This window comes from Cnephaeus nilssonii (assembly GCF_951640355.1).
Source record: "Cnephaeus nilssonii genome assembly, chromosome: 2".
NCBI lineage: Eukaryota > Metazoa > Chordata > Mammalia > Chiroptera > Vespertilionidae > Cnephaeus > Cnephaeus nilssonii.
In genome coordinates this window covers 90,945,168-90,972,747 of record NC_137073.1, presented here as the reverse complement: position 1 = coordinate 90,972,747, position 27,580 = coordinate 90,945,168, and the positions used below count along the sequence as shown (strand labels likewise).

Below are 27,580 nucleotides of genomic sequence, written 5' to 3'. Positions count from 1 at the left end.
TTTCTCTTTCCCTCTCTCAAAATATCTTACTGTTCTCTACTCACCTTCCCACTTAAAGGAAGCACTTTATGGCTTCTCTTTGGCATTTCCAAGTTGCCAGCTCTGGGGCCATTATTAAGTAAAGTAAGAGTAACTTGAACACAAGCACTGCAACATCATCACAGTCCATCTACTAAGAGACTAACGGACAGGTAGCATACACAGCAGGAATACGCTGGCATATCAAACTCACGCAGGCGGGCTGCATATATGATATGCTTGCAATGATTCACATACTGGGCAAGAGTGGAACGGCACAAGATTTCATCACACTACTCAGAACTGCACACAACTTAAAATCTTTTCGTTAAGAGCACAAGCTATCAGCTTACCTATGCCTCTTTATAACATTTAAGATGGTTCTCCCTTGTATTTATATAACTTACACTTCATGTATGTATAAACACATACACACGATAGACAGATGATAGATTAGATAGATAGAATTTGTAGTTGTTTACTTACATTTTTAACTTCTAATAGTTTTTAAACTATTTATGGGTGGACTAGATATCAACTAATATTTGCTCCCCCCATGAAGCCTAGCTCAATGTCTTGCACAAAGCAATCATTAAATGAAAAAGTATAAAGTAAGTTCTTATCATATATTGCTTTGTACACAATTTGCATAAAGAAATGAATAAAAACATATGATATGCATGCTAAAGCCACCAAGAACTAAGTCATCAATTACCCAAGTAAATATCTGGCTCTTCTAACCTTCTATTAAAGCAATCTTATTGGAGGGAATGACTTAACACAAACTCACAGTTAAGTGTCCTTCATGATGATCTGGGAAATGAATGAATAAGTACTCTGTGGCTACCAATTGCATTATGGAGTCTCCTAGGAATTCCATCCTCTGGTTGTGGCCTCTGAATAAAGAAACATCAATGTAAAGAGATCAATTAGTATTTATGGATTTCAAAACAACCAAAATTTTTTAAAACGACAATATTTTAAAAGGCAATGTATTTGTTTATCTTGCTTTAAAGCACAAAACTAAATACAATTTCCTAAGACCTGAAATTGAAAAGAGATCTAAGTCTATATAGGTTGAGTTTCAAAAAAGAGTAAAGTGAGTACTTTCTAAGGATTGAACAACTGCTAACATAAAGACTGGTATATAGTGCCTGATCAGAAGCTGGGGAGTATCAATTGAAAGATAAAGTATAGTACAGACAACAATCTTGCACAATCTCTATATAGACAAAACAAAGCAAAAGGTCCAAGAATTTTCTTTACTAAAATTTATCTCTTTAATTGAAATATGGGGTGGGCAAAAGTAGGTTTAGAGTTGTGAGTATGCAAAACAGAGTTTATTGTTGTATTATTATTTATTTTGTATTTTCCCATATGAACAACTGACCTACTACTTTTGCCCACCCCTGTATATACTCCATTAATCAAATCTGGAATCTAGTTTAAGAATGCTAAAAAACTACAAGATTCTTTAAACTTTACAGTTTAAAGAGAGTTGTGAATATTTGATTTGACAAAAAATTGAAAACAAAACAGCATGCAAAGAAATAACATTTTTGCTATGCTCTTTATTATTATACTAGCTCATCTTTAAATCACTCAAGTAGAGCAAGGGTTGGAGGGCCTAATTCAGCCCATAGCCTGATTCTGTAAATAAAGTTAAACTGGGACCCAGCATGTTCATCCGTTTATATTTTTTCTATGGCTGCTTTTATGCTACTATGGCAGAATCAAATCACTGAGACAGAGACCACATGACCTCTAAAGCCCCACATTTTCAATATCTGTCCCTTTACAGAAACAATGTTTACTTCCTTCACACTTCTCTTATACTTAATGGAAAAATCAGATGCATGACATGAAACCAAAGTAACTGGATTGGAGCATATCCCCTGGTCCATGCCACTGTCTGGCTACTATCCATCTCACAGTTTCCTAGGATTATGGATGAAGTCCCAACGGTTTGGGACTGTTGGTTTAAATGGTCACACTGGGACGACGTGGGTACTTTTAACTCACAGGGTCAGATGGTTAAATCCCACAGTTCTCAACGTGAATGCTCTTGCCAGAAGCCGAACATGCGTAAAAATTACTCCAATTGCTTCCTCAAACTCAGTAAGTTTCTGTAGGACTGGAGAAGTCTCAATAAGTTGTCGATCAGTATTTGGCTCTTGCAGCTACAGAGAAAGAGAAATAAGTAAAAATCATGTACAGTTTTTGGTTACAAGAGTAATTATCAATTCTAGGATAGTGTTTTGCAAATTCCCCTCCCCTGGGTGGAAATTTCTGAAAGGCCAATAAACATGGAAGGCTTCTTTCTCATCCTTTAGAATGGCAAACAAACCTAATATTTAAAGAGGGTTCAAATAATATTTTCCAATCTTCTATCAAATTTCAAGGCCAAGTACTGTACACAGACAGTTCAAAATCCCACGCATTAAACTAACTCTCCATGGAGGAGGCCAGCTGAAGAGTTGCTGGTAGAGAATATATGTATCTAGTAAAGCAGAGGTTCTTCAACTTTAGTGGTCAGCAGAACCTTGCAGGGCTTGTTAAATGCACGTGGCCAGGTCCTAGACCCTGAGTTTCTGATTCAGTATGTCTGCGGTGAGGACCAAGAACTGGCCTTTCTGATAAGTTCCCTGCTGGTCTGGAGACTGCCCTTTGAGAACCACGGCATTAGAGTAACTTAACCGCTGTGTGTCTTCTAGGGACCAGCCTATTTTGGCAAATGAGCATCACTAAAACTGGATTTGGCTTGCAATGGAGAGCATTATGTCACTAGGCACGTGCTCAACATAATAATGAGCCTTTGACAACTGGCAGAGAGCAAATATGAAAAGTGTAATTGAAATGAACATCTCTAACAACTTTGGGCAATTTCATACTAAGGAAATATTTCTAAAGTACTTTGAATTAATGCCATTTATTACTTTAAAGCCTCTCGTGAAAGTTCAGTCACGTATGATTATTCAGTCACTAATGACATATCTTTATTATATACACAATATGCATATATGTATATGTAACAATATGCATATATGAGTATATATGTGTATACATATGTACACATATATGTATATCTCCAACTTTTAAACCAACTGGGGAAAAGGATGTCACAACGTGTATATCTTTTAAATTCTAAAATCTGAGTAAAAAGTTACCACATTGTACTCAAGTTTTAATTTATAATATGTTTTATGCAATCTGAGTCAAAGCCTTCAATTTCTAAGGTCCAAATTAGGTTACAATTCAGCAATGTTAATTTAGTATTTGTTCTACTTTGTAATAAGCCCAGACCTGCTTGCATATTTTCTCCATAACATACTGCAGTCAGCATAAGCTTTGAATGTCACTTTTGGGGGGAAGCAGATCTCAACCACACAAGTAGTTATTCCTACCCTGTAAGGGAAGACACATCCCAGACCCCACCCCACCCCAGACCATGAAAATGCAATGTATGGGGTCATTTTACTATCTGTTCTGAAGTTTTCCAGTTCTGACACCCCAGCTTAAAGTCAGAATGAAACTGAAGGGAATCTAAGGATAAAAGCAGGACAGGGGAAAAAAAGCAAACTAAAGTAACACCAATACCAGGAGCTATAAAGCTCACTGCAGAGCAGAGGCCACACTTACCTGGAGTGGGTGGAGAGGATAATTGAGCCAGACTTCTCGCAGGTCCTGGAAAATGGAGTGATGGCTTTAGTGCTCAAGGGAGCCATTTAACACACTCTAGAGTACTAAATAAAACGCCGTTATGTGGAATCCTGAACTATTTCAGATGCTGACTCCACTTATTGAAAATTCAATAGCGCTAGCAACTAATTTTTTTTTAAGTGTACTCACCACTCAAACTGCCTATTAGTGACTCTAATTAGCTTATTAAGCGGGGGAGGCAAAGAGCCCTATCCCCAGGAATGAAAGACACCTTTTAAAACTAAGTTACATGTTTGCTTAACCTAATACCACTGGGTAAAGTGGCTACTTTAATCCTATTTTTAGTTTACCATTCCCCAGAAATGTGCATCAGCTGTGCCTTTTGTAATCAAATGTCCCTAATTTTAGGCAGTCGTTTATTATCATATGAGCTGCTTGAAGACAGAGTGAAGACATACCATATCTAGTTCCTAAACGCAGAGGTCGATAAGACCACACCTGTACTGTGAGTCACTGCAAATGTTTACTTAAAAACGGGAATGAGTGAATTTTGTGGAAAAGCCCAGTACATTATTTAAGCCATTGACTTAAATCTACAGGGAGTTATAATCAGAACTTCCTTAGGATCAAAGTGGTTTTCTTGCCGTTTTAGACCCTAGGGAGGCTCTGACTGAATCTACTTCTGGCCTTGATGTTCAGTTTTTGAAGTAAATAATGAGAGGGTTTTTTTAAGAGGGAAAAATATTTTTCAAAAATTTAAGGATGGGGTGAAGTATAGAAAATTTACTATCACTTGTGACACATGATGACAAGGGGGAAAAAAATACCTCATACTTTTGTACAACTTGCATCTTAATAAAACACACTTGGGGTGGGGTGTTTTTTGTTTTTGTGTGTGGTTTTTTTTTGCCAATGTAAAAAAAAAAGCTTAAACATCAAACTATTCTTTTAAGGCATTTTAAAGGACTTCTCGTAACCACCTCCGTTTGGATGCCTTGTTCGTCTCTGCAGCAGTTCTGACCTCTTATCCAAGCTGCAAGTGCCTTAATGAGCATCTTTCACCTTACACCCAAATGACCAAATAATCACCTTTCACCTTTCCTTAACCAGGGAGTACGGTGTTAGGGAAGCCTGCCGGCTCTGGAGGCAGGCAGCCTGAGTGCAACCCTGATGCCGCGTCGGCCATTGCTTAACCTCTCTGAGCCTCCCTTTCCTCCAGCACAAAACAGCATCTCTGTACCTGTACGAAGTGCTCTCTGATGCCTCATGAGCATTAACTCAAAGCACAACCCAGTGTAGGCACAGAAAATGCTACTGTCAAGAATGAGGACATTAAAAACAGCAACAACAAACAGCTATCTCTTCGAACTACCTCCCATCTCTGAAGCTCAAAATTCTAAGACTCCCTGATTCATCTTTCTCCTTTCTCCTATGTGTTTTACACTCAAAAACACTGTGGTTTCTATTTGATGGCTGGTGCCACCCATCTTGGTGTAACAGCATAACACCTCACTCACAACTAGACTATTTCCACTGTGTCCGTCTCCTTTCATCCTCTCTGCACCCGGAGACAAGGTTCTGCTGCACCTGGGTGTCAGGGAAAAGGTCTAGATTGGAATCCCAGATCTACCCTCACTCAGCTTTTAGGCAAAGCCTCTACCTTCAGTTTGCTCTCATGGAAAATGTTCATTGACTCTTGGGACATCTATTTGTGCATATTTTTATTGAATAGCTGTTACATATTAGCTTATTAAGATAAGACACAATCCCTGTCCTCAAAGAAGCCTGGTGGAGAAGAATAAAGGTAAATAAGTACAACTTAATAAACTCTGAGAAGTTCTATAACAGGGATAAACACTAAGTGCTAGGAAAATGCTGCCTGGGGGTGTCAGATAAAGCTTCAGAGAGAAGGCGACTCTTCAGATGTATCCAGAAGAACACAAGGAATTAAGTAGCAGAGGGAAGGAATTAGAACCAGGGCACCATAAATGCAAAATAAGTCTCCAAGTATACAGGCCCAAAAGGGTCACTCCTAATCGGCAAGAGCACAGAGGACTTTAGGACAGTGAAAACAGTCTGTGTGACACTATAATGAAAGACACCTGTCTGTCTACATTTGTCAAAACCCACAGAATGTAGAACACCAAGAGTGAACCCTAATGTGAACTATGGATGGAGTTTGCAGGATTTTGTGTGTCAATGTTCCCTGACTGTAACAAATGTACCATTCTGGTGGGGATCTTGATAAACTGGGGGAGGCTACGTATGTGTGGGGGCAAAGAATATATGGTGAATTTCAATGCCTTACTCTCAATTTTACTGTGAACATAAAACCACTCTTTAAAAAAATTTAAAATTGGGGGTGGGGGGAGGCAGGAGGGTTTCAGGGGGTCAATGGGGAAAAAGGGGGACATCTGTAATATTTTCAAAAATCTCAAGGTAATTTTTTTAATTAAAATTAAACAAAGGTAATTCCTAGAATGCCACAGAGGGAGTAAAACGAAAGGAGATTGAAAAAATAGGTGGGAGTCGAATTATGAAAACTATTCAATGCCATGTTGTATAGTACAGACTTGGGCAGGCAGTGCATTAAAAAGAAGACACCACTGAATGCGGCATGAACGATGGCCTGGCAGTTCAATGTTCAGGTGACCAATGAGGACAAACCCCAGAGCAGCAGGACGGCCAAGAGTGAACCAATTCAAGAGAGATTAGGAACAGAACTGAGAGGAATCTGAACTGAATGGAGACAGGGAGTAAAAAGCTTCAGGGTAGAAGGAGATCTAAGGTTTCTGGTTTAGATCATAAAAATAAAGTAAGAGAAGGATGTTTTGGGGCTAAGATGATGAGTTCATTCACTGAACCTGTTGAAATGAGGAGTCTAGGAAACATGTATATAAATCTGCCCAGCGGCAATTTGAAGACAGTTTTTCTAGTTTCTAGAAACTGGGACAGATGTGTAGAGACAAAAGGAGGATGGGAGAGTGAGAGAACCGGAAAGTTTACAGTCATCGCCCCCTATCTTTCTAAGAGGGCCACTGGGGTGATCAAATGGAAAGAATGGCTCTGTGTGTACGGGGTAAACTGGGAAGTTACACACACCGGAAAACACAAAACCAACAAAAACTGGGGCTGAGAGAGTAAAAGTCAGTTCCGGCTGAGAGAGAGAAAACAGCCCTGCTATTACAGGCTGGGAGGACGACACAGATAAAGCCAGCTGCAAGGTTAACCATGCTTCCCTCAAGGCCTGGCAGCAGCTGTAAAATGCCAGACCACCCCTCTTTCAGGGGCTACTGCTTTGCGGCCAGTGCTGCCCTCTGACCTACTGTGCCTCGTCTCACCACCTAAATAAAGATTACTGGCGACACTCAATTGCTAAACTGCCCTTGGCTCTTGACAGCACCCAATCCCAAATTAATCCCTCGCTTCTTCTAATCCGGCCTCTGACAAGGCCGCCAACCAAGAACGGATCCCTGCTCCCTGGCCCTCCTCAGCATCAGTGGGCACCAGCCCGCGCAGCAAGGACGGCCGCTTCCCTCTGTGAGCGCCTTCCCTCCTCGCATGGAGTCAATATTTCAGACTTTGTCGGCGTACAGGTATGTCCCTAGCTGCCTTGGGCCGATTAGACTTTCAGAATAGCATTACTCAAAAGAATAAAAAGTAAATACAAAGGTTCACCCTCGTCTCTCACGTACTACAACTAACAGATGTAAACCAATATGCAGATGTCAAATGAGTCAGAATGTCCGGGCGTGCGCACCTGAACATGCTGAGGTGGGAAGACCATATATTACTGAGCCCTGGTCCATATCATAAAAGGCGCACGAGGAGGCCTTCTGAATCTCAGCCGTACCATTTGTAAGATAATGTTCAGACTCTGCTTTTTCATTTTGTTATTTATTCATTTCATTTCTTTAACAAATATTTATTAAACACTGCACACGCCAGCACTGCACTGGGTACTGGAAAGAGAAGATAAGCTTGCTAAGTAGACGAGGGGGAGAGAAGCAGTTTAAAGGGAGAAAGGAATCTAAACAAAAATTGATGCAATTAAGCATACAAGGTGTAAAGCTGCATTTAATTCAGGAAAACAGGAATGGAGTGGATGGGGAATGCAGATAAGATGGAAGAAAGGGGCAGGGAGTAGGTGGGGGCAGGGGAGGAGTTTAAGGAGTGAGGAGGCACACAGAGGTGAGACTGGAGGAAGAAAACAAAATACAGAGGTGGCTGAAATTGCCAACAAAAGAGAAAGGCCAGAACAAAGATATTTTCGTATTTGATAAAAGGACTTCAAATATATTTGGTCTGCTAAGGACATAAATCAAGATGCACACTTGTTTATGGGTACAGGACAAAACGGAGGACATGGAACGTCTGTAGATAATTTTCCCATCAGAAGGAAATTCAAACATATAAAATCATCACATATCTATAAAAACAGATTTTAAAAAGATCATATCCTCAAATAGGAATATCGTCCAGGTCCCATATTTCAAAACTATTGATTCTTTTTCTTTTAACTACCCTAAGTAATACAGTAATAACATCTGACAGCCACTTAAGCTGAAGGTTGCACAAAAGCTTAAAACACTGGCTTCCTATGTTCTTTATTGCTCCATGAAGGCTATTTCATTCAATTATAATGACATTTCAATTTGGAATACAGAGCTGCCTCTCCCTTTAAATGTTAAATTGACTTGTTTTGGTACAGAAAGCATCCAATATGCTCTATTACATACAGGATTAAAAAGGTAGCTCTAGCAATATTCATAGCTTAATACTTTAGTAACAACAGGAACTATTTCAGAATCTATCATTTTTCTTAAACTATAATTTGCTTTTTTAAAAAAGTACTTCCATACTCTTTATTCAGAGCCCTATCAGAAACTCCCTATGAACTGACTTTCTTAAATATACAGTTATCTAGTCTACATAATTTACATGATAACAAAACATAAACAGAAAAGCCAAAAGGTTAGAGCTTCAACTAAGCCTGCATGGGGTAGGTACTCAATGATGATGAAACAGAAAATCATAATTAACTCCAAGATACTTCAAAATAAAGACAGAAGAAGACAAACTCCTCATGTAAATGTCCAAAGATCTCTCCCATCTGCAACCGAGTGAATAAGCTATTTTTGGTACTTACTTCTCCTACACCCTCTTTAAAACACAAAGACTAATTGATATAAAATTTTCTGTAATGATATGTAACTGAGAAAAATCAAATGAGTCGAGATAAATACCGGATCATTAAAGAGTAAGCGTCCAAATAACTGTTTGGCTTCCTCCAGGCTTCCCTCCAAGTAAACAGCTCCTAGATAAAAGGAAGAGAATGCCCATAGGAAGGCTGCATTAATATTCACAGAAAATTATATATCTCTATAAAAAGCAAAAAGGCAAGCCAGAACCCACTCACAGAAATAACCGACAAGATCAGAAGCCATTGCTTAAACGTAGCATTTTTCCGCTTTCGGCTATGCTTTGTGTTAAAAATGAGACTGAAATACAAAATTGAATTGACTAAAATCTAAATCTAATATTGTAAGTAAAAGAGGACAAATACGAACTATCATAAAAGGTGCATACAAAAACTTGACTTTACAAAAATGTTATGTTTTATTTTCTATATTAATAGTTTTTGTTTCAGACCACAGATAAAACCTGAGTTCAGAACAATGCAAATAAAACCCAGGACAACCTCTATCTTTAATTTAAAATAATTACTTAAAATTTTTTAAATAATTAAGCACTGTACACACATTTACCATTAATCATTACCAGGAAGTAATATAGTAACATTTTAATTGCGTATCAAATAACTCTGGAATAGGGTAGCCATATTCTTAAAATCATACTTTCATATCTGTCCTCAGAAAGGCCATTTTTCATGTAAAATACTGAGACACTTAGTCATTAGAGTTTTTGATGACTAAATACATTAATTATCTATTGATATTTACAGTAATAATAACAACAATAACAGTAATGATCCTAGTGACAGGCCAGACCCTGCCGGATCTCTGATCTCAGGGGGATGACAAGGAGCAGGGAAGACGGACTTAGATCTAAGTGACTCCATTGCCAGGCCAACAGATCTGGACTGAAACCAGCATTTGTGGAGACCTGGGACTGTCTCTATTTATATTTTAACAATGGATTTCAAATCAGTACCAGACGCACTCTCTCCGTCTTCCCCTAACTGGAAGTGTACAGTGTATGAACACCAGATTTGCCGGAATAACAAAACATGCTTTTAGCCTGTTGAAAAGAAAAACTCCAAACCATTACAGAGTAAGATTCCTAATAACTGTCTTCTATTGAGAATAGATTTTTATGTGGAAGGGTTTGGGGGCACTTCAGCCCTGGGCACTGCACAAACCATTTTCACATGCTTATCTACACTTTCATGGGAGCCTCAGTAAGAGGGTGTTACAAAAAAAAGGGGAACATCTGTAATACTTTCAACAAGAATGATAAATTTTTAAAAAAGAATTACAGGATTTAGGCTCATAGTAGGTGATTTGGGGTAGGGTGATTGCAAGTTTGCTGTGGATTGGATGCTGCCAGGAATGGATATTAAGATCCGTAAAATAACTGTGAGTTAAGTAATACTATCTCCATGTCATAGATGAGGAAACTGGAGCTCAAAAAGATTCAGTAACTTGGTGAAGACACAAGGTGGAAAATGATGCAAGAAGAACTTGAACCATGTCTGCCTGGTTCTGGAGCCAACTATAATACTAACTGTCAAAAATATTATGTATACAGGGAATAGTAATTCCACCCGACAAATCCTGAAGATAGGATACATTTGTGCAAAAAAAGACATAGCTGTGAAAAGACTGGATAATTATCAAACATTCCCTTGCCACCATCATCAGCACAAAACTATAAGCTTTTATATTCATTTTCAAAGGAAGAGGGCAAAATTGATAAGGCAGTACAAAGGCCTTTGAAAAATAAAACGTATTCAATCATTCATCTAAAAAAAAAATCAAGGAGTTGTCAATCTACTGTAACGTTTCATTGTAAAGCATACTTGCAATCACCAGCTAATTAATGCTTCACAACTTTCCTATAGCAATGACTGACTGTACTTTGGTTTCAGTAAAAAGGAAACCGAGGAAGTAGAGGTCTGCATCAGTCTTGCTTCAAGAGAATAAATAATAGCTGTAGAGACTCAAGCCCTGGGGTTTTAACAAATGTCATGTTTTCAAGATGTTTTAAGTCCGAGAAATCTTGTAAATAGTTTAAAATGTGATCACAAACAATATTAGGGCCTCGCCGGCAACTGAGTTACTATTTATTTATGGATGTGATTCTGAATCAAATCTGGAAAGCAATCCATCTCCATATTAATTCGCTTCAATTCAACTCAGTGTACACATCTAAGCATGTACATGACAACAGACCATCCCAGGCACCAGCAATGCAGGAAAGAGAGCATGACTGCCCCAGAGGAACCACAAAACGACAGCACAACGAGGGGGGAGTTATACTATGGGCCTCACATGCTTTGGGAAAAAGTCATTCTGTCCCAAGTCTCCACACTGAATTTTATGTGCTCTCCAGACATTTTAGACATTCAAGAAACTGAAGTATATATAAAAAAAAATTACCTATTAATGCTTCAAAACAATTAGCCATTGCATGTCGAAGGTCTGATTCTCTGCAAAGGTCAGGTCCATGGGCATAAAGCATAAATCGATCCAGTTCAAGTTTCTATAAAATTCAAAAATGACAAAAAGAAATAATTTGGCAAAATCACAACTGTAATAACTCAACATTCCTAGGGGTAAAGGTAAAAAATTAGTTGGCCCATGTCAGTATAGAAAGAAAGCTAAGTCTACTATTCACCAGGAGTCCTTACCTATGATTCAGCTCTGACAAACCTTGACTTTTCCCCAAGCAGGCTTCTATAAACCCTAGTCCAAGTTCAGACCAAGCACTAGCCCAAGCTGGAATAATACTTTGCTAAAGGACCATGGGCTCTTGGGTTCACCCAATATGTCCAGGGAGACACAAACCCAACCCAAAGTTAATAACCTCTTTGATCCCAGAGATATGCGGTACTTATAATGCTGGCAGATTAGATTTTTATGTGGACCCTCAGAAAACTTCAAAATGCCTTACATCTCAAAATATTTTCTTTTTATTTTGGTAAGGATTTGGGGGTCCCTCTATCTTTGTACCTGTGTCCCCTTCATGAGGTCTCTATACTTACCTTTTTGAAGGCTCAGTGAGATCCTCTCAGCAAGGGGTTGGATTTATTTTAAGGGCTCTGGGAATACTGTTTGTAATTAATTATGTTTCCCTTTTTACTTGACCTTAGGAAAGTATAAAGCCAAATTTGTGGCCCAATCCTAGAAATTGTGTAGGACTTATGAATACATCTGTGTATATTAACTCTACCTCTGGCTTCATTTTACTCTTATCCATATATTCTCTTTACTTTAAGTTCAGTATCTACTGTTTCCATTACCATGTAATTCAATTCAATAAATACTTACTAAACAATAACATGCCATGTAATATGGAACAAGACACAAGTCAATGAACAACCTAGGACAGTATGAGTCTCAGATAAAAGACTCAGATTTTGTATATCTCAGTATATATGTAAAAATATCCATATCCATTTATGTTGAAAAAAGACAGAGACAATAAAAACAAGACATATATGCTACCAGTATTTTGTACTGCTAGGAATTCATGAGTATAAAATAAACTCAAATGAGAGTATTGACTACCACAAATGCAACAGCAGAAAATACCTCTTAAAAACATTGATCCCTAAGTAGAAGAGTTTATACCAAAATATGTAAATTTGATCTGTTTCACAACTTCACTGGGAAAACTCAATTGTTTGCCATCTCTGGAGCCCTGCTTGAGAACAGACTGCAAGCCATATTTTATATTATAAACAACTATTTTGGAATCCTATAAATTTTCCAACTTTTCATAATCCCTGCTCGATATCCTTATTTTTTTCATGCAAGCATCAGTGAAACTTTTAAAATTTGTCTGAAGAGTTGACTTAGAGCTTTCACTAAATTCTCAAAGAGGTCAGCAATCCCCCATCAAGTCCCCTCCTTCCAAATGGTCAAGGTCCACTGGGACAGACAGGAGAGCAAGACCACCCCTGCCTTCTGCAGGAGCAGACGGGTGTTGTGAGCTATGGGAATGTTGGAAGTTGGTGTGGAGGAAGATCACATCGAAATTCCTGAAGGGAAAACTGGCCACCCCCCTTTGTAAAGCACCCAATGTGTTACATGACTGTCTCTGTTTTCCTGGTATGGCACCATCTCATACTTTGTAAATATCCTTCCTAAGATTACTTGAAAAATAATTATGCAATTTGATTATATCTGAAACCAGAGAGAAAACAATGGAGGAAGGGTGACAATCCATTTATTAACAGGCACTTCCAGTGGACATTAATGTGGACCAGGAAGCTGCTGGACAATTTAATCAACTAAACACTGTGGGGTCTTACTGAGAGCTGTGGAATTTTGTGCATTGTGAGGCTGCTAAAACCAAGTTAGCACACCTGCTGCCTACAGTTTCTCTTCGAGGCATCATTATGGCTATTCTCAGATGCCACTAAAGCTGGGTCAAAGCCTACCTGTAACCATGATGATGACGCTGCTACAGAAAACACAACAATGCACTCTCGCTGCACCAAAACCAGGGGATAAAATTAACCACAATCTGAATGTAATTAATGCCTTGTCAGTCATAAAACTAGAATGGATTTTACATGGTCATTTCTATCAAATCCCATCATTGATATCAAAATGAAGAAAACAATAAAAATTACTTAAGGCAAAAATGAAGGTAAACTCACAAAAGCTTTTTTAGTGGATCATCAGTTGGGGATTGGAGGGGTACCGTCCCCCCTGCTATAGAATAAATCCACAGGTCTATAAAATGTAATGATTTATAATGAGTGGCAGCAACAAAAACAAAGAACTCCTTCTAACTCACTTACATGTTTGGGTGATTGTTAGGATGAACAGGCATTGTGCTGAGCCCTGTATAAACATAATCATTAATATTTAAATGACAATGTCATGCAGTTCTCACAGCTACTCTGCTTGGCAGGTGCTGATGCCATCTCCCTCGCGCAGATGAGAAAGCAGAGGCCTGGGGACTAGAACGACACTCTGTCCCAGGACCCGTTGCAAGAGGAAGAATCTTGTGGCCAATGCAAGTGCACATGTTCTATCTGTTATGATCTATTATGATGAAACACTGCACAGAGATAGGAACATCAAATGAGATAATGAAGTAATATGCCTGCCATGAATCTAAGTTGAGAAAAGGTTCTGGTGGGTGGGAAGAGATTAACCATAAACTTAAATGCATATATGAATAACCCATGGACAATAGTGTGGTGACGGCCTAGGGCAGGGGGGGAGGGGCGGGCTATAAGGGGCCAATGGGGAAAGTAAGAGGGACATCTGTAACACTTTCAAGAAGAAAGATAAATTAAAAAAAAAAAAAAGGTTCTGTTAGTCACTCGGCTCTGTAAAGGTGGCTGGCTGGACAGCCTAAACCCTAAATCTTAATTAATGAGATTTGTAATTTCAGGGGATTCTCAAAGATCTGTAAAGTATCCCCTATGGATATAAATGGCCTAGAGTATTCTATTCAAAGGCATAATTCTACTTGTGAAAGTAAATTAAAAACAAATATAATACAGAAATATTACACAAAGGAACATTATTTAAAAATTCATGTCTTTTGCTCTGCTCTCATGTTCCTTTTCCCCAAATGTTTAACTCTGTTCCTGCACATCTGTCAAATTTTTCCCCTTCTGTTATCAAGTTACCACACCGTGGAGTTCATTAGCTGCTGGAGAAACTCACAAAGGTAACAAAACTAATAAGGCTGAATCCTTAAAGCTCAAACAAAAAAATCCTTCCTGGTCTATAAAATACTAAGCCCTAATACACACCAAAGAGGTACAGATTCAAATACAAAACTGTGCACGGGCTGAGGAGGAGCACGCCAGGCTCAGAGGTCGGACACACCTTGGCTAGCATGGCGAGGTGTTGATTCTGGACGATGGCAGTCCGGTAAGTCGCTAACCCTCCTTCCTCCAGACTAGGAAACAAATAGTACAAGTGGACACTGCAAAAAAAGAAAAGCACATAAATAAATATGCATCACACTATTCTGTCTGTGGCTCTGAGCCACAAAAGTAGGCCAGGCAAGGGATCTGCATAGGAGAACTGAACTAAACTAAATTGAACTGAACTAAACTGAAGGGTTTGACTGAAAGCCTTTGAAAGTTTAACAGAAAGCGCAGTATATCTGAATGTGCTGAAACCCGAACAGCACCATTCACTCATGTTTTCACCGTTATTTCTATTAAAAGGTTCCTCTGGAATCTGATGGCAACAAAGACCTGAACAATGTCACACATGGCTAAGAGCAAACCCATGCGACACGCACAACTGGGCCTAGAAAGAGTACTTTTCTTGGGTTAGGCTTTGGTCAGCCCCTGAAGAGAAGCCTGGGAAGCCCCGAGCAGGACAGCAGTGGAGGCTTATTCTTCACAAGGATGCACAGGCACGGAACTGAGATAGGCACATGTGGCTGGTTGTGCTCTAAGAACGCGCCTACAGGGGCTGATACGGAAATGCAGGAACTGGGAGAAGGCCACATGGAACACCAGTTTGGACCACAACAGCAACTGATATCTCCTACGACCCGTGTTTGAGATCCACAAAGCTTGGTTAGTCCTACGTGCCCAGGGAAAGCAGGCTTAGACAGCAGCCCCTTTGGCTCAGTATACCCTTTTGGGAAAAGAAATGACCTGAAGAGAATAAAAATAGCTCAATACAGTTCCAAGAAAAGCATGTGTTACCTCCCTTTAAAAGAGAAATTATGTATGAAAAAACAAAACACACTTTCCTAGCCCTACCTCCAAAATAAGGACCCTAAAACACTTCTGGGGAGAAAACACACGCATCCCCAAATCTCAACATTAAAATTACTTGTAAGCTTTACTTCCCTTGAGATCAGAAAGAATGAGAAAGGGATCAAAGACAAATCCTAGAAAATGAAATGACATTTTAAAATATCATCCCTTTCTTTACAAATTGAATATGAGCTCTGAAGCATCTAGACCAAGGCCAGCTGATCTCTGTGGCTGTGGCAACTTGAACATAAACTTGACAGGACAGAGAAGCCCGCCTTCCACCTTGTAATCTTGCTCACTGCAGCATCAGCAAGGGCAAGTTCTCAGGGCAGGAGCCACAGACCTGGGGCTGGCAAGCTCCACAGCAGGGACAAAACACTATGAAAAGCCAAGGCATTTCAATGGCTTATTTGGCTAATTACAAAGAAGGCAATGTTATCAAGCATGTTTCCTATAAAATGCAATTAATGGGGAAGAGAAGAAGAGCCGCCTTACCTGGTCAGAAACTCGACGACAGCATCACCCAGGAACTCCAACCGCTCATTGTGATTAATCCTATAGGAAATTTTTAAAATCACTGAAAATAGCACGCATTTACATTCGCTCCCTCTCCCCTCAAAGAAAGAAGACATGAGGGTTAGCTCTTTTAATATGAGAACACCCTGCCTTGTTTTGATCCCTGGGGGTGCATGCGGGAGACAACCAATGTTCCTCTCTCATATACTACTAGTAGATCTCTCTCTCTCTCTCTCTCTCTCTCTCTCTCCCCCCCCCCCTTTCTCTAAAATAAATTTTTAAAAATCTAAAACAGTAGCAAATCTTTTGTTTTCCCATTGTTTATCCTTTCTTAATCACCCCCATTATAAATACCAGCAAGCTCCAACATGAGATGTTTACTGAGCAGTAAACACTCCATTTGTTTTGGAGAACTAAATCAACAGAGGCATGAAATCTAGATTAACTGTAACATTTATACAGCACATCTGGTCTGAGGAATTCAAAGCACTTTATAAAACAACAGTCTCCTGTAACAGTAATTACTATAAGAAACCATTTAGTTCATGGAAAACCATCTTAGATTTGGGCAAAGTCCAAGGGGAACTGCTAGAGTGAGAATATGGATAACATTTTCTCACTCCGCCTTCTAAGCCTCAAGCAGTGATTGGTAGAGTAGAGATAGAAGGAGGGGCCCTGAAGCTCCGTTAAACCTTCCACGAAATTCAGGAATCCCTTCTATTATTACATCTATGTACCTGGACACTTGTTGGGAAGGGAGGTCACGGGGCTGCTAGACCTGAGACTCACTGGAGCCATGGATCCCAGGCATTTAAGTCAGTAAATCCACTCAGTGGAATTCATATATATTGAATGTGTATCATTACTGTGTTTTAAAGGCAAAATACTTGTGTATAACTGATTTAAAATATACTTTGCAATGATCATTTCCTTAAACACACAGACATTAACAGTCCACAAGTGTCTCTCTGTTGGTTGAATATATTCTTATACATTCTGTCTAGCAATAACACTACCAATCAAATAAAAACAAAACAAAACAAGGCCGCTTGATTCTCTCCTTTTTCCCTCACTAGTCTTCTGGCCCCTCTTTCCCAAAGGTCTTACTGATAATACATGGATTACTTAAATGTCACAAAATACCTAATCCTTCAGAGACCCTTTCTGTAGTAACATTTCATTGCAGTTTGCAGGAGTTAAATATAACTGAAATTTATGTGGCTAAGCAGTAACACTTTTTAAAATTGTGGATGGCATATTCACTTGAGATGATGCCATCATAAAAGTTAATTATTTTGTAGTTTTGATAGGCAGACAGGATTTTATCTATTAATTTTAAGTCTTCATGACTTTTTGTAAATCCTAGCTGATCCCAAATCAGATTAAGTAAAATGCTAACCAGCCATTTAAACCTCTGCTGATGGCTCTGACCATGACCCGTCTTAATACCCCAACTCCCCTATTGCTAGCCAACAATAACCTTGGGTAAAAGTACTATCATGAATGACATTCTTTCCTTTAATACGTATTTACTGAGGCCCTGCTCTGTGGAAAACCACTAGTTGCAAAAGGAAAGGAAAATTAAAAAGAGAAAAATAAAAGAGTAAGACCACAGACCTTCGAAATGCTTACAGTAAAGACAATGGGCCCATCACACAATTATGATACATGGGAGAACTAGAATATGCACCATAAAGCAGACGCCTGCAGGCTGTGGGCAGAAGTCCCAGGTTACAGGGCATTCCTCAGGTGGCCGTGCAATGACTGTGGCATTCAGGGAAGGGAGACAGTACACTTGGCAGCACAGTAAGTACTTCAGTCTCACTGGTATGTAGTGAGCCACAAGAAAGATGTGCCTGGAAAAGTGACCTTGGGGCCAAGCCATGCTATTGGGACTTCCAGGTGGGGAGGTTCCAACTTATTCAGTGGGTGACAAGACGTCCCAGAAAGCTTCCAAGCAGGCTGCCACTAAGAACGAGAATCAAGCTCCAGAACCAGCAAGCTGGCTGGCTGCAGTGTGAAGGGGAACTGGCAGAGCTGGTCACTAACTGAGGGTGGGCAGGTGGGAGGAGTGGTTTTCAAGGGGACTAGAAGTCCATCGAGAGCCCCTCCTCTCGGCCCTCTCTCCTGCCTGCCCTGCTCGTCCACCTTCCCACGGCCATCAGTGCCAAAAACAGATTTCCCAAACAACTTAACTGGCTCGCTCGCTCTCTCTTCCCTTAATTCTGAGCAGGCTTGCTTGGGAGGAGATAAAACCACTGACACTTGCAGTTTAATGGTGTTTGCTTCAAAGATATACAAACACTTCTGAGGAACAGATGCATCTCATTTTATAATAGCAAACTAAGAAACAAACCGAGGAGAGGGCAAATCATTGCAAGTGAACTCAATTATTCAATGCACAGTACAAAACTGACCTGTGATCCCAAACAGCCAGCAGAGCTACCCTTAGCCCCACAGTAGTCCTGTGTGTACATTCTGTTCTGGCCTTCACTGAAGCACTTAGCAGAGTCTCCCTTATAGTAAGTTATTTATGTTTATAGCACTCTCTACCCACCCCAGGTAGCCAGGCCTCCTGGTGAGTGCAGCTTGGACTTACTTGCCTTGGAATACCTAAAATACCTACAAACTGCCTCAAACTCAAAAGGCACTGGCTCAGTGTCTGCTGAATTCCATTTGTGTGAAGCTTCTTAAGTACTGTTCCCAGGGCTGTGCCCGGTGGGGAACGCTCGATAGCAACATTGGAGCAGCAGCAGACCTGGCCCCGGAGGCCAGGAGGCTCTTCCTGAACGGAAACTCCAGTCAACTCTCTATCAGCAGAAAGATCACAGACAGGGCTGAAGACTCTCAACACCAGCATTAAAGGCCAGAAGTCCAAGGACAAAAGAAAGTGTTTATTCTGTCGATGGTATCATTTTCAAAATGGGACATTCAGAAAGAACGCGGTTTCTCAGATATGATTCCTTTTGCCATGATAAGTAAGTATCTCTTTGTAATAGCACAAAAGAAAACATAAATCATGAGGCTTGAAAATACTACTGATGACATTAATTTACATACCAACAACTCTAGCTGGGGCAGAGGAGACAAAGAAGATTTAAACCTGGCCTCATCAGCCATTAGGCATCTGTTTTCATTCAGTTTTGGGGGTGAATTTATATAGGCCTAGCCCACTTTCTTCCCAGATTCTTCAGGGGCTCAAGGCCACACAAAATACGAGTATTAATATATGAAAGTATCTTTTAAAATCAAGAAATAAAATAAGAAAAGCTAACATTTAAACTTTCCAACCCATTATGTAAGGCCAGTATTATTCTAACAATGAAACCTGACAGAAGCATCACAGGAAATGAAAACTACAGAATTGTATTTCTTATGAATATAGACACAAGAATCCTCAATACTAACAAACTAAATTCACAGCATACAAAAAGGACTATACACCATGATCAAATGGGATGTACCCCACCCAGGAAAGCGAAGTCATTTTAACATCCAAAAATCAATTACTAATACATCATGTGAGTAGAATAAATGGAGGGAAAAACACATGATCTCAATAAATGCAGAGAAGACATCTGACAAAATTCAACACATTTTCATAATAGAAACATTAAGCAACTAGGAATAGAAGGGAACTTCTTAAACCTGAAAAGGAGCATCTAAGAAAAACCCAAAATTAATATCAGACTCAATGATGAAAGATTGAATGCTTTCCCCTTAAGATTAGGAAAAAGAAGTAACTGCTCTCACCACTTCTATTTAATACTAGAGGCCCAGTGCATGAAATTCATGCATAGAGGGGTGGGGGTGGGGGGTCCCTCAGCCCAGCCTGCACCCTCTTGCAAACCAGGACCACTGGCTCCTAATTGCTCGCCTGCCTGCCTGATCTCCCCTAACCACTCTGCCTGCCTGCCTACCTGATCGCCCCTAACCACTCTGCCTGCCTGCCTGATCACCCCTAACCACTTGCCTGCCTGCCTGCCTGATCACCCCTAACCACTTGCCTGCCTGCCTGCCTGATCGCCCCTAACCACTCTGCCTGCCTGCCTGATCGCCCCAACAGCCTTTGCCTCAGCCCCCACTGCCGTGGTGTCATTCAGAAGGACATCCGGAAGGTCCTTCAGCTGTCCAGTCTAATTAGCATATTACACTTTTATTATTATAGATTGTACTGGAGTCTCTAACCAGGGCAACAATGTTAAGAAAATAAAACAAGAGGCATCCAGACTGAAATAAAAATAATTATCTCTATTTGTAGATATATGATCATCCTATCTAATAAAGAGGGAATATGCTAATTGACCCTCACACCATCGCAAAGATGGTAGCGCCCACAGCCAATGAGGGAATATGCTAATCGACTGTCCCGCCCTCAAAGATGGTGGTGCCCACAGCCAATAAGGAGGGAATATGCTAACTGACTGTCACACCCTCAAAGATGGCAGTGCCCACAGCCACAATATGGCAGCACCCAGTCCCCTCAGCCCCACCAGGGTGGCAGGTGGGCCCGGCTGCTCCGTGCACCTGCCTCCGGAGTCCCCCAGTCCCCTCAGCCCCCCTGCCACCCAGGGCCGGCCCGAGGCGCGGGCAAGCCTCAGATGTCAGCTGCCCAGCCGCCCAGGGCCAGCCGAGGCTCAGGTAACCAGGGCAGCCGAGGCATGCGCTGTCGGCAGTAGCAGCAGCAGAGGTGTGATGGGGCGTCGCCTTCCCAATCGCTGGTTCGCCTCCCACCCCTGAGGGCTCCCGAACTGTGAGAGGGGGCAGGCTGGGCTGAGGGACCTCCCCTTCAGTGCATGAATTTTCATGCACTAGGCCTCTAGTATATATATAATATCATGAGGAATACACTAAAATCCTATTAGAGCTAATAAGGAGCTCATTAAAGTTGCAGGACACAAGGTCACTATATAAAAATCAACTGTTATTTCTATACACTTGCAATGAACAATCTAAAAATGAAGTTAAGAAAAACAATTCCACTTATAACAGCATCAAAAAGAATAAAATACCTAGGAATAAATTTAGCGAAAGATAAGCAAAATGTATACTCTAAAAACTACAAAACATTTTTTAAAGAAATTAAAAAAGTCAAATAAATATAAAGACACCCAATGTTGGAGGATCAGAAGATTTAATATTAAGAGGTAATTGTTTACAAATTGACCTACAGATTCAACACAATCCCTATCAAAATATCAACTGTGACTTTAGATTAGGCAAAGTTTTTTAGACATGACAGAAAAAGCAGAAACAACAAAAGAAATAGTAAATTGGACTTTGTGCTTTAAAGGACATCATCAAGTGGGTGAAAAGATGATCCTCAGAATGAGGAAAAATTTTGCAAGTCATGTAAGGGACTTGTATCTAGAGTACATAAAAATTATTATAACTCAATAATAAAAAATAACCTAATTTAAAATGGAGAAAGGATCTGAACAAATATTTCTCCAGAAAATACAAATGGCCAATAAGCACATGAGAAAGATGTTCCACATCATTAGCCATCAGGAAAAGTCAAACAAAACCACAATGAGATAACATATCATACTCAACAGGATGGCTAAAATTAAAAAGAGAAAGTAACAAGTGTTGAGAAAAATGTGAAGAAATCAGAAACCTGATATACTACTGTTGGGAATATAAAATGGTGTAGCCATTTTGGAAAACAGTCTGGCAGTTTCTTAAAAGGTTAAAGAAAGTTACCATATGACCCAACAATTCCACCCCTAGGTATATAACCAAGAAAAATCAAAACATCTGCCCAACCCTGGCTGGGGATCAGTTGGTTGGAGCACTGTCCCATACACCAAAAGGTGGCAGGTTCAATTCCTGGTCAGGGCACATACCCAGGTGTTGGGCTCAATCTCCAGTCTGGGCATGTGGGGAAGACAACTGATGTTCGTTCCCCCCCCCCCCCCCCCCCTCTCTCTCTCTCTCTCTCTCTCTCTCTCTCTCTCTCAGATCAATAAAAACATATCCTTTGCCCTAGCTGGTTTGGCTCAGTGGATAGAGCATCAACCTGCAGACTGAAGGGTCCAGGGTTCGATTCCAGTCAAGGGCACATGCCCGGGTTGTGGGCTCGATCTCCCTTTCCCTTCCTCTCTAAAATCAATAAAAAATATATATATTTAAAATAAATAAAAACATATCCTTGGGTGAGGATTAAAAAAAACACACCAACATATGACAACACAAAAATCTATACACAAATATTTATAGCAACATCATTCATAATAACAGAAAAGTATAAACAACTCAAAATGCCTATCAATTGGTATATGATTAAATAAAACGTGACATAACCATACCATGGAATATTAAAAAGAAATGAAGTACTGATACATACTATAACATAAAATAAGCCAGTCACAAAGGATCACGACATACAATAATATATTGCCACTAATACAAAATGTCCAAAATGGACAAATTCATAAAGACTGAAAGTACTGGTTGCCCAAGGCTGAGCAGGCTGAAGGAAAGGGCAGTAACTAGTAAGAGGCACCAGGTTTCCTTTAAAGGTGATGAGATGTTCTAAAAGTAGGTAATGATCATGGCTGCACAATATTGTGAACATACTAAAAACTACCGAACTGTATACTTTAAATGGGTGAATTATATAGTACGTGAATTATACTGCAATAAAGCTGTTATAAAAAAAACCTACTTTACCTTGAAGGAGTTGGGTCATCTTGGCCAAGGCGTGACATAATATTTATTAAAGTGTTAATTCCTATTTAAAAAAAAAATACACAAGTAAATACTGTTAGAAGCATTCTAGGGCCATGATATGACATATTGGGAAAAAATTATCTAGCTCATCCCAATATGACTTTAAAAAGTTTAATATCTGCATGAGTACAATTTTAATCAACTTAGTTACTTAAAACACTGAATAGGAGGAATAAGTTTTCCTAAAAAATTCACCCATCCTATTTCAATGCTCTGCTCAACGTGAATATTATTACGTATGGGCCAAGAAGCACTGAAGAATGAGAGGACGGAACAGTCACCTGGGAACCATTCCCGGTGGAGACTTAACCCAGAACACAGGCCAAAACACGAGAGCAGAATCCAAACACACCTTTTTTCCGCATGTGCATGTGATGAACTTTTCTGTCTCCATATTTGGGCTGCCGAATTCCACAGTTAGACAAAGAATTCCTGGCATGATCAGGATTCATTCCAAAATTCAAGTGATGGCTCGGGTGAGTCATGGCCAGCTAAAATTTCAGTGAAATAAATTCAGCCTTAAAAACTCAACACAGAAATGCCATCTTTACATTATCCACCAATGAGATCTGTCTAGACAGTCAACTTTTAAGCCCTGATCTTTCCATCTATCTCCTCCAATTTCCACAGCTCTGGTGCAAGCCCTCTTCTAAAAATAAATCTAAAAGTCTACATCTTTTGGAGGAGAATTAGAGTACTCAACACCTAGAAAGAAGAGCCATAAGAAAGGAAAACCTGAAAAAAGGGGCTCAGGTTTGACAGGCAAATTTTTGCTTTAGTTTCTTTAGGGATGGCCTCAAAAAAAAAAGGGTCTGAAAGTGGCAACCAAAATAAAGGAGAGAGCTGTTTGTAAACATCGTCATCATCTCCCAGAATAGAGAACTCAATGCTCCATTTGAAACCTGCAAGATGAATTACTGCTATATCCTGTTATCATGTGAGTGTACAGGAGAGTAATTCTTACCTGTAACAGACAACGATCTTGGAAAGTATACCCTATCAACTTGTCCAGGTGCATTAGGCATTGGTGGTAGCGAATATGATGGGTCAAAACAGGCAGCATCATTGCATGCTATAAAAAAAAAAAAAAATTCAGTATGTTTAACTCTATGAAACTTTTTAAAAATGCAACAAATGAGAACTATTTTCACATCCCAAATTCCATGTCACAGTGTCTTGAAACAGTTTAGTGGGGGCATGGCATCCTGATGCGCCATCTACCAAGGGTGGAGGACCTTAATTGTTTGGGGTATATTCTCTGGAACCAGAATGCCTGGGTCCAAATCCTGCTCTGTTACTCATTCACTGTGGGACTTAGGGCAAGTTATTTCACTTCTTGGCCTCAGTTTCCTCACCTGTAAAATGGGGGAGATCAGTATAGCTACTTTCAAGGACAGTTAAAAGGATTAAATAAGCAAACATAAAAAACGGTTTACAACAAGTCCCCTTAGCCCTCATTCAAGTAGGAATGGCCCTGGTTCCATCAGTACTCAGCAAGATAACCTCGAGAAGGTCACAAGAAAGTCTGTGCCTCCTTGTCTATCTTTAATTACAAGGGAATGGATTAGGACTCATCAATCTGGAAACTTTGTCATGGTCAAGACACTTCTGAGAATCTAAGGAAAATAATTCTTTCCCCAAAAAATGCCTCTGCACACAAGCATGCAAAAGTGAGTGCCATGTTAATGGGCTCAGAACCCCTGAAGCCCATCACTATCCTTTAGGTAAGACCTTCTCAACCAGGTGATCTTCAAAGGCCATTCCAGGTTTCACACTTAATGACTTAACATTCTAAGGACAACTTTTCTAAAGCCACCGATACAGTTCAGGCACCCGAGAGCATGGAACTTTTGTTTTTTGTTTCAATCACTTTTCATTTGGCTATAGATACCTCGTTGGGAGATAATTTCATGAAAGGCATGTCTTTTTCTGTTCTTTAATAACGGTTCCCTAGAACTCGAGAGAATAAAGGAGTCATTCTTATTCATCAGAGCCTGGAGGATGGGCACAGCCCACAGAATGACTGACATATGCTTTCTACCATTTTAGTCTTTGAAGTATTTTAAGCTGGCTGTATTTAAAAATACATGAAAATGGATTTGCTTGAAACTATAGAAATCAGTTCCCTGTATTATTAACTTATAAAGAATGATTAGTTCTCCCAAATAGACTCTCTGATCAACAGAATGTCTTTCTTTCCAGTTCAATTCAATAAAGACATGGAGGTACTGGGCACCTCCATGTGCAAGGCCTCCAAGGGTGTGGAAGAGAAAAAGATGAAGACACTCTTTTTGCCCTCGAGGGATTCCCAGAGATGTGCCATTATGATGTAAATTATTGGCATTTTGTCCACATAGTTTTTATAAGTGCTGTATTTAAAAATATAGTAATATGGCAGTGTGTGGCCCAAGTATAATATGGTTTTACAGGCATCTAAATTGCAGGGAGCTCAAGTAAGTCAAAGCTAAACACTCAAGGTGGACAGGTCATGAAGACTATACAGTGCAACTAACTATCTTTCTAAAGTGTGAACTCAAACTGGTGAATTGTTTATTTTTTAATACCTCCAGTGAGAGATGAATAGGCCCTCTTTAGAGTACTCTGATTACTAGATAATTTTTATAACATTAAGCCCAAATCTGTCCCCTTATCCCTTGGAACCCAGTTCTACCCCTAGAGACAAAATAAAAAAATACATTGAGTGGCCTGGCCCCCACATCGTCTCTTGGTTAACCTAAGTCTTATTTCCTTGAACCTTGACTCATATGAAACAGCTCTTAGTCCCTTCACCACTTCCTCTAAACTTGCTCCAAATAGAGTCAGTTTCTATTTCCAAATAAGTCTGTTTCTTGTGAATACCATGGAAAGGTAAGTATGACCCACATCCATCCCAGGCAACCAAGTCTCAACATTATCTACGAGACTGTTGCATCTGCGGCTCAGTTTTTTAAAATACGAACCCCTGCAATGTTAAAAAGCACATAATCACTGGGCATCTTTTTGCTCTCCCTCTAATTCATGCCTGGCAACTGCTTTCATTTTAAAAAAAGTTCCCCTAAAAGAGTGTGAGGAAATGGCCATGTGTAACTTTAAGTATATTAAAATTCTCCCATAAATATAGAGCAACTAGAATAGCAAACTAGACCTCCAAACAATATATACATAAAAACTAGATGACAAAGTATCCCCATGAGCTCCTAAATGAGAGTATGTGAGGACAAAGCCCTATGTGGTCTCGTCACCTGTGAGAGTGGAGACAGGGAGTGTAGCAGGGCGTCCGAGGGCCCTGAGAATGAAAGAACCCAAAAATTAACATCGTGCATTCACTGGAAATGTGACCAAAACCGGAGAGGGGTCTGCAGAATCCAAGTCACTGGGTGAGTACAAGAGGACAGTCTAACAGGAGGACAAGCCTCAGAGATTCAAGTAACTGGCACGGACCAGAGGAATGGCTTTAATAATTTCCACCATGGAGCCTCTCACTTGCATAGGCATGTTGTTTAACTACTCCTATATTTAAGAATTACCATTTTAAAACCATTCTGGAGCAAGGAAGAGTATAAATAAACATAAAAATATTCATTGCAAAAATACTCATTTTGAGCCAAAAGTCAATTAAGTTAATTTACCTTGGTCATTCTCCCCTAAGTCATTTTTACTTTACTTTAGGTATTTGCATTTAAATTTGAACTGGATTGCTCCTGTATAATGAATGAGTTGATGAGTAACACCTTCAAATTCTCTCAAGGTGGCATTCCTATATGTTGATGTTTTAAGCTCAGTGCAGGTAACAGTTTACTTTCACAACTCCAAGAATATTCATTGATGGTGGAGTAATATTTAATATGTCAAGGTAGATAAACAGACACTTCACCTCTTCACCTAAGGGTGACAGCTACAGAACGCCTCCAGGATGATTTGATTTTGGTACATAAGGAACTATTTCACCAAAACATGTAATGTATGGTTTTTTCACTGTTTTTAAGAGTCCGCACCCCGTGCGCCCCCACTTCCCCATCACTGCTCTTGTGCCCAGATTTCTTTCTCTTCTGCTTCTATCAACTTCTCAGGTAGCTGGCTGGCTCACACTTTCATTCATTTATATGTAGACATGTTTTCCTTTTTACAAACCATATAGCAATTCCTGTATTCAGTCTATGAACTCAAAGTTAGCAATTTACACTCTTTATTAAGTCATTTAAATGCGAGCATAATTTTATTAAAATTAAATAAGACTTCCATTAAGAGAATGGGAGAATGTAATGTGAACCCTGAGGGGAAAAAAAACACCTACTAAGAAGGGTTCCTGATGGCTAACTAGGCTCAAATTTTTGAAAAATAGAGCCTAGCAGTCATTGCTACACAGGGGCCTCTCACACACACTGCTCTTCAGGGAGAAGCCTGCACTGAACTACCTGCCTCTGCAATGAACTGCCTGCCTGCACTGTGTTCCTGCCATCTGAGCCAGCCCTTATAAAGGAGTTCCTAGAATCCTATTTCAATCAATAGGACTGAGGCTTTCCCCATCCAATCAGAGCAGCTCTATTCTGACCAATCAGGACAGTGCATTTTGAACCAATCAAACTGTAAAGATTTGAAGTCTTCATTTACATGAAGGCAGACCAATCAGGGACCATGGGCAGGAACTTCTGTCCATATAAGCCAGCTCCCCTCTGGCTCTGGAGTGCACTGTCCATCAAAGACAGTTTCAACTGACTG

General features: G+C 39.9%; 1 protein-coding gene across 5 annotated transcripts in view; it reads right to left on the bottom strand.

Annotated features, from left to right (window-relative positions):
* Positions 1-27,580, bottom strand: part of DROSHA (drosha ribonuclease III) — a 103,403-nt gene that overhangs the window by 17,703 nt on the left and 58,120 nt on the right. For all 5 annotated transcript variants that reach the window (XM_079779751.1, XM_079779750.1, XM_079779752.1 and 2 more), the window contains 10 exons: positions 23,826-23,933; positions 23,214-23,352; positions 22,802-22,862; positions 16,106-16,165; positions 14,718-14,817; positions 11,301-11,403; positions 8,925-8,995; positions 3,658-3,702; positions 2,041-2,198; positions 809-914 (listed from right to left, as the gene is read on the bottom strand). In XM_079779751.1, the coding sequence (XP_079635877.1) occupies positions 809-914; positions 2,041-2,198; positions 3,658-3,702; positions 8,925-8,995; positions 11,301-11,403; positions 14,718-14,817; positions 16,106-16,165; positions 22,802-22,862; positions 23,214-23,352; positions 23,826-23,933 (951 nt within the window). The remainder of the gene's footprint in view (positions 1-808; positions 915-2,040; positions 2,199-3,657; positions 3,703-8,924; positions 8,996-11,300; positions 11,404-14,717; positions 14,818-16,105; positions 16,166-22,801; positions 22,863-23,213; positions 23,353-23,825; positions 23,934-27,580) is intronic.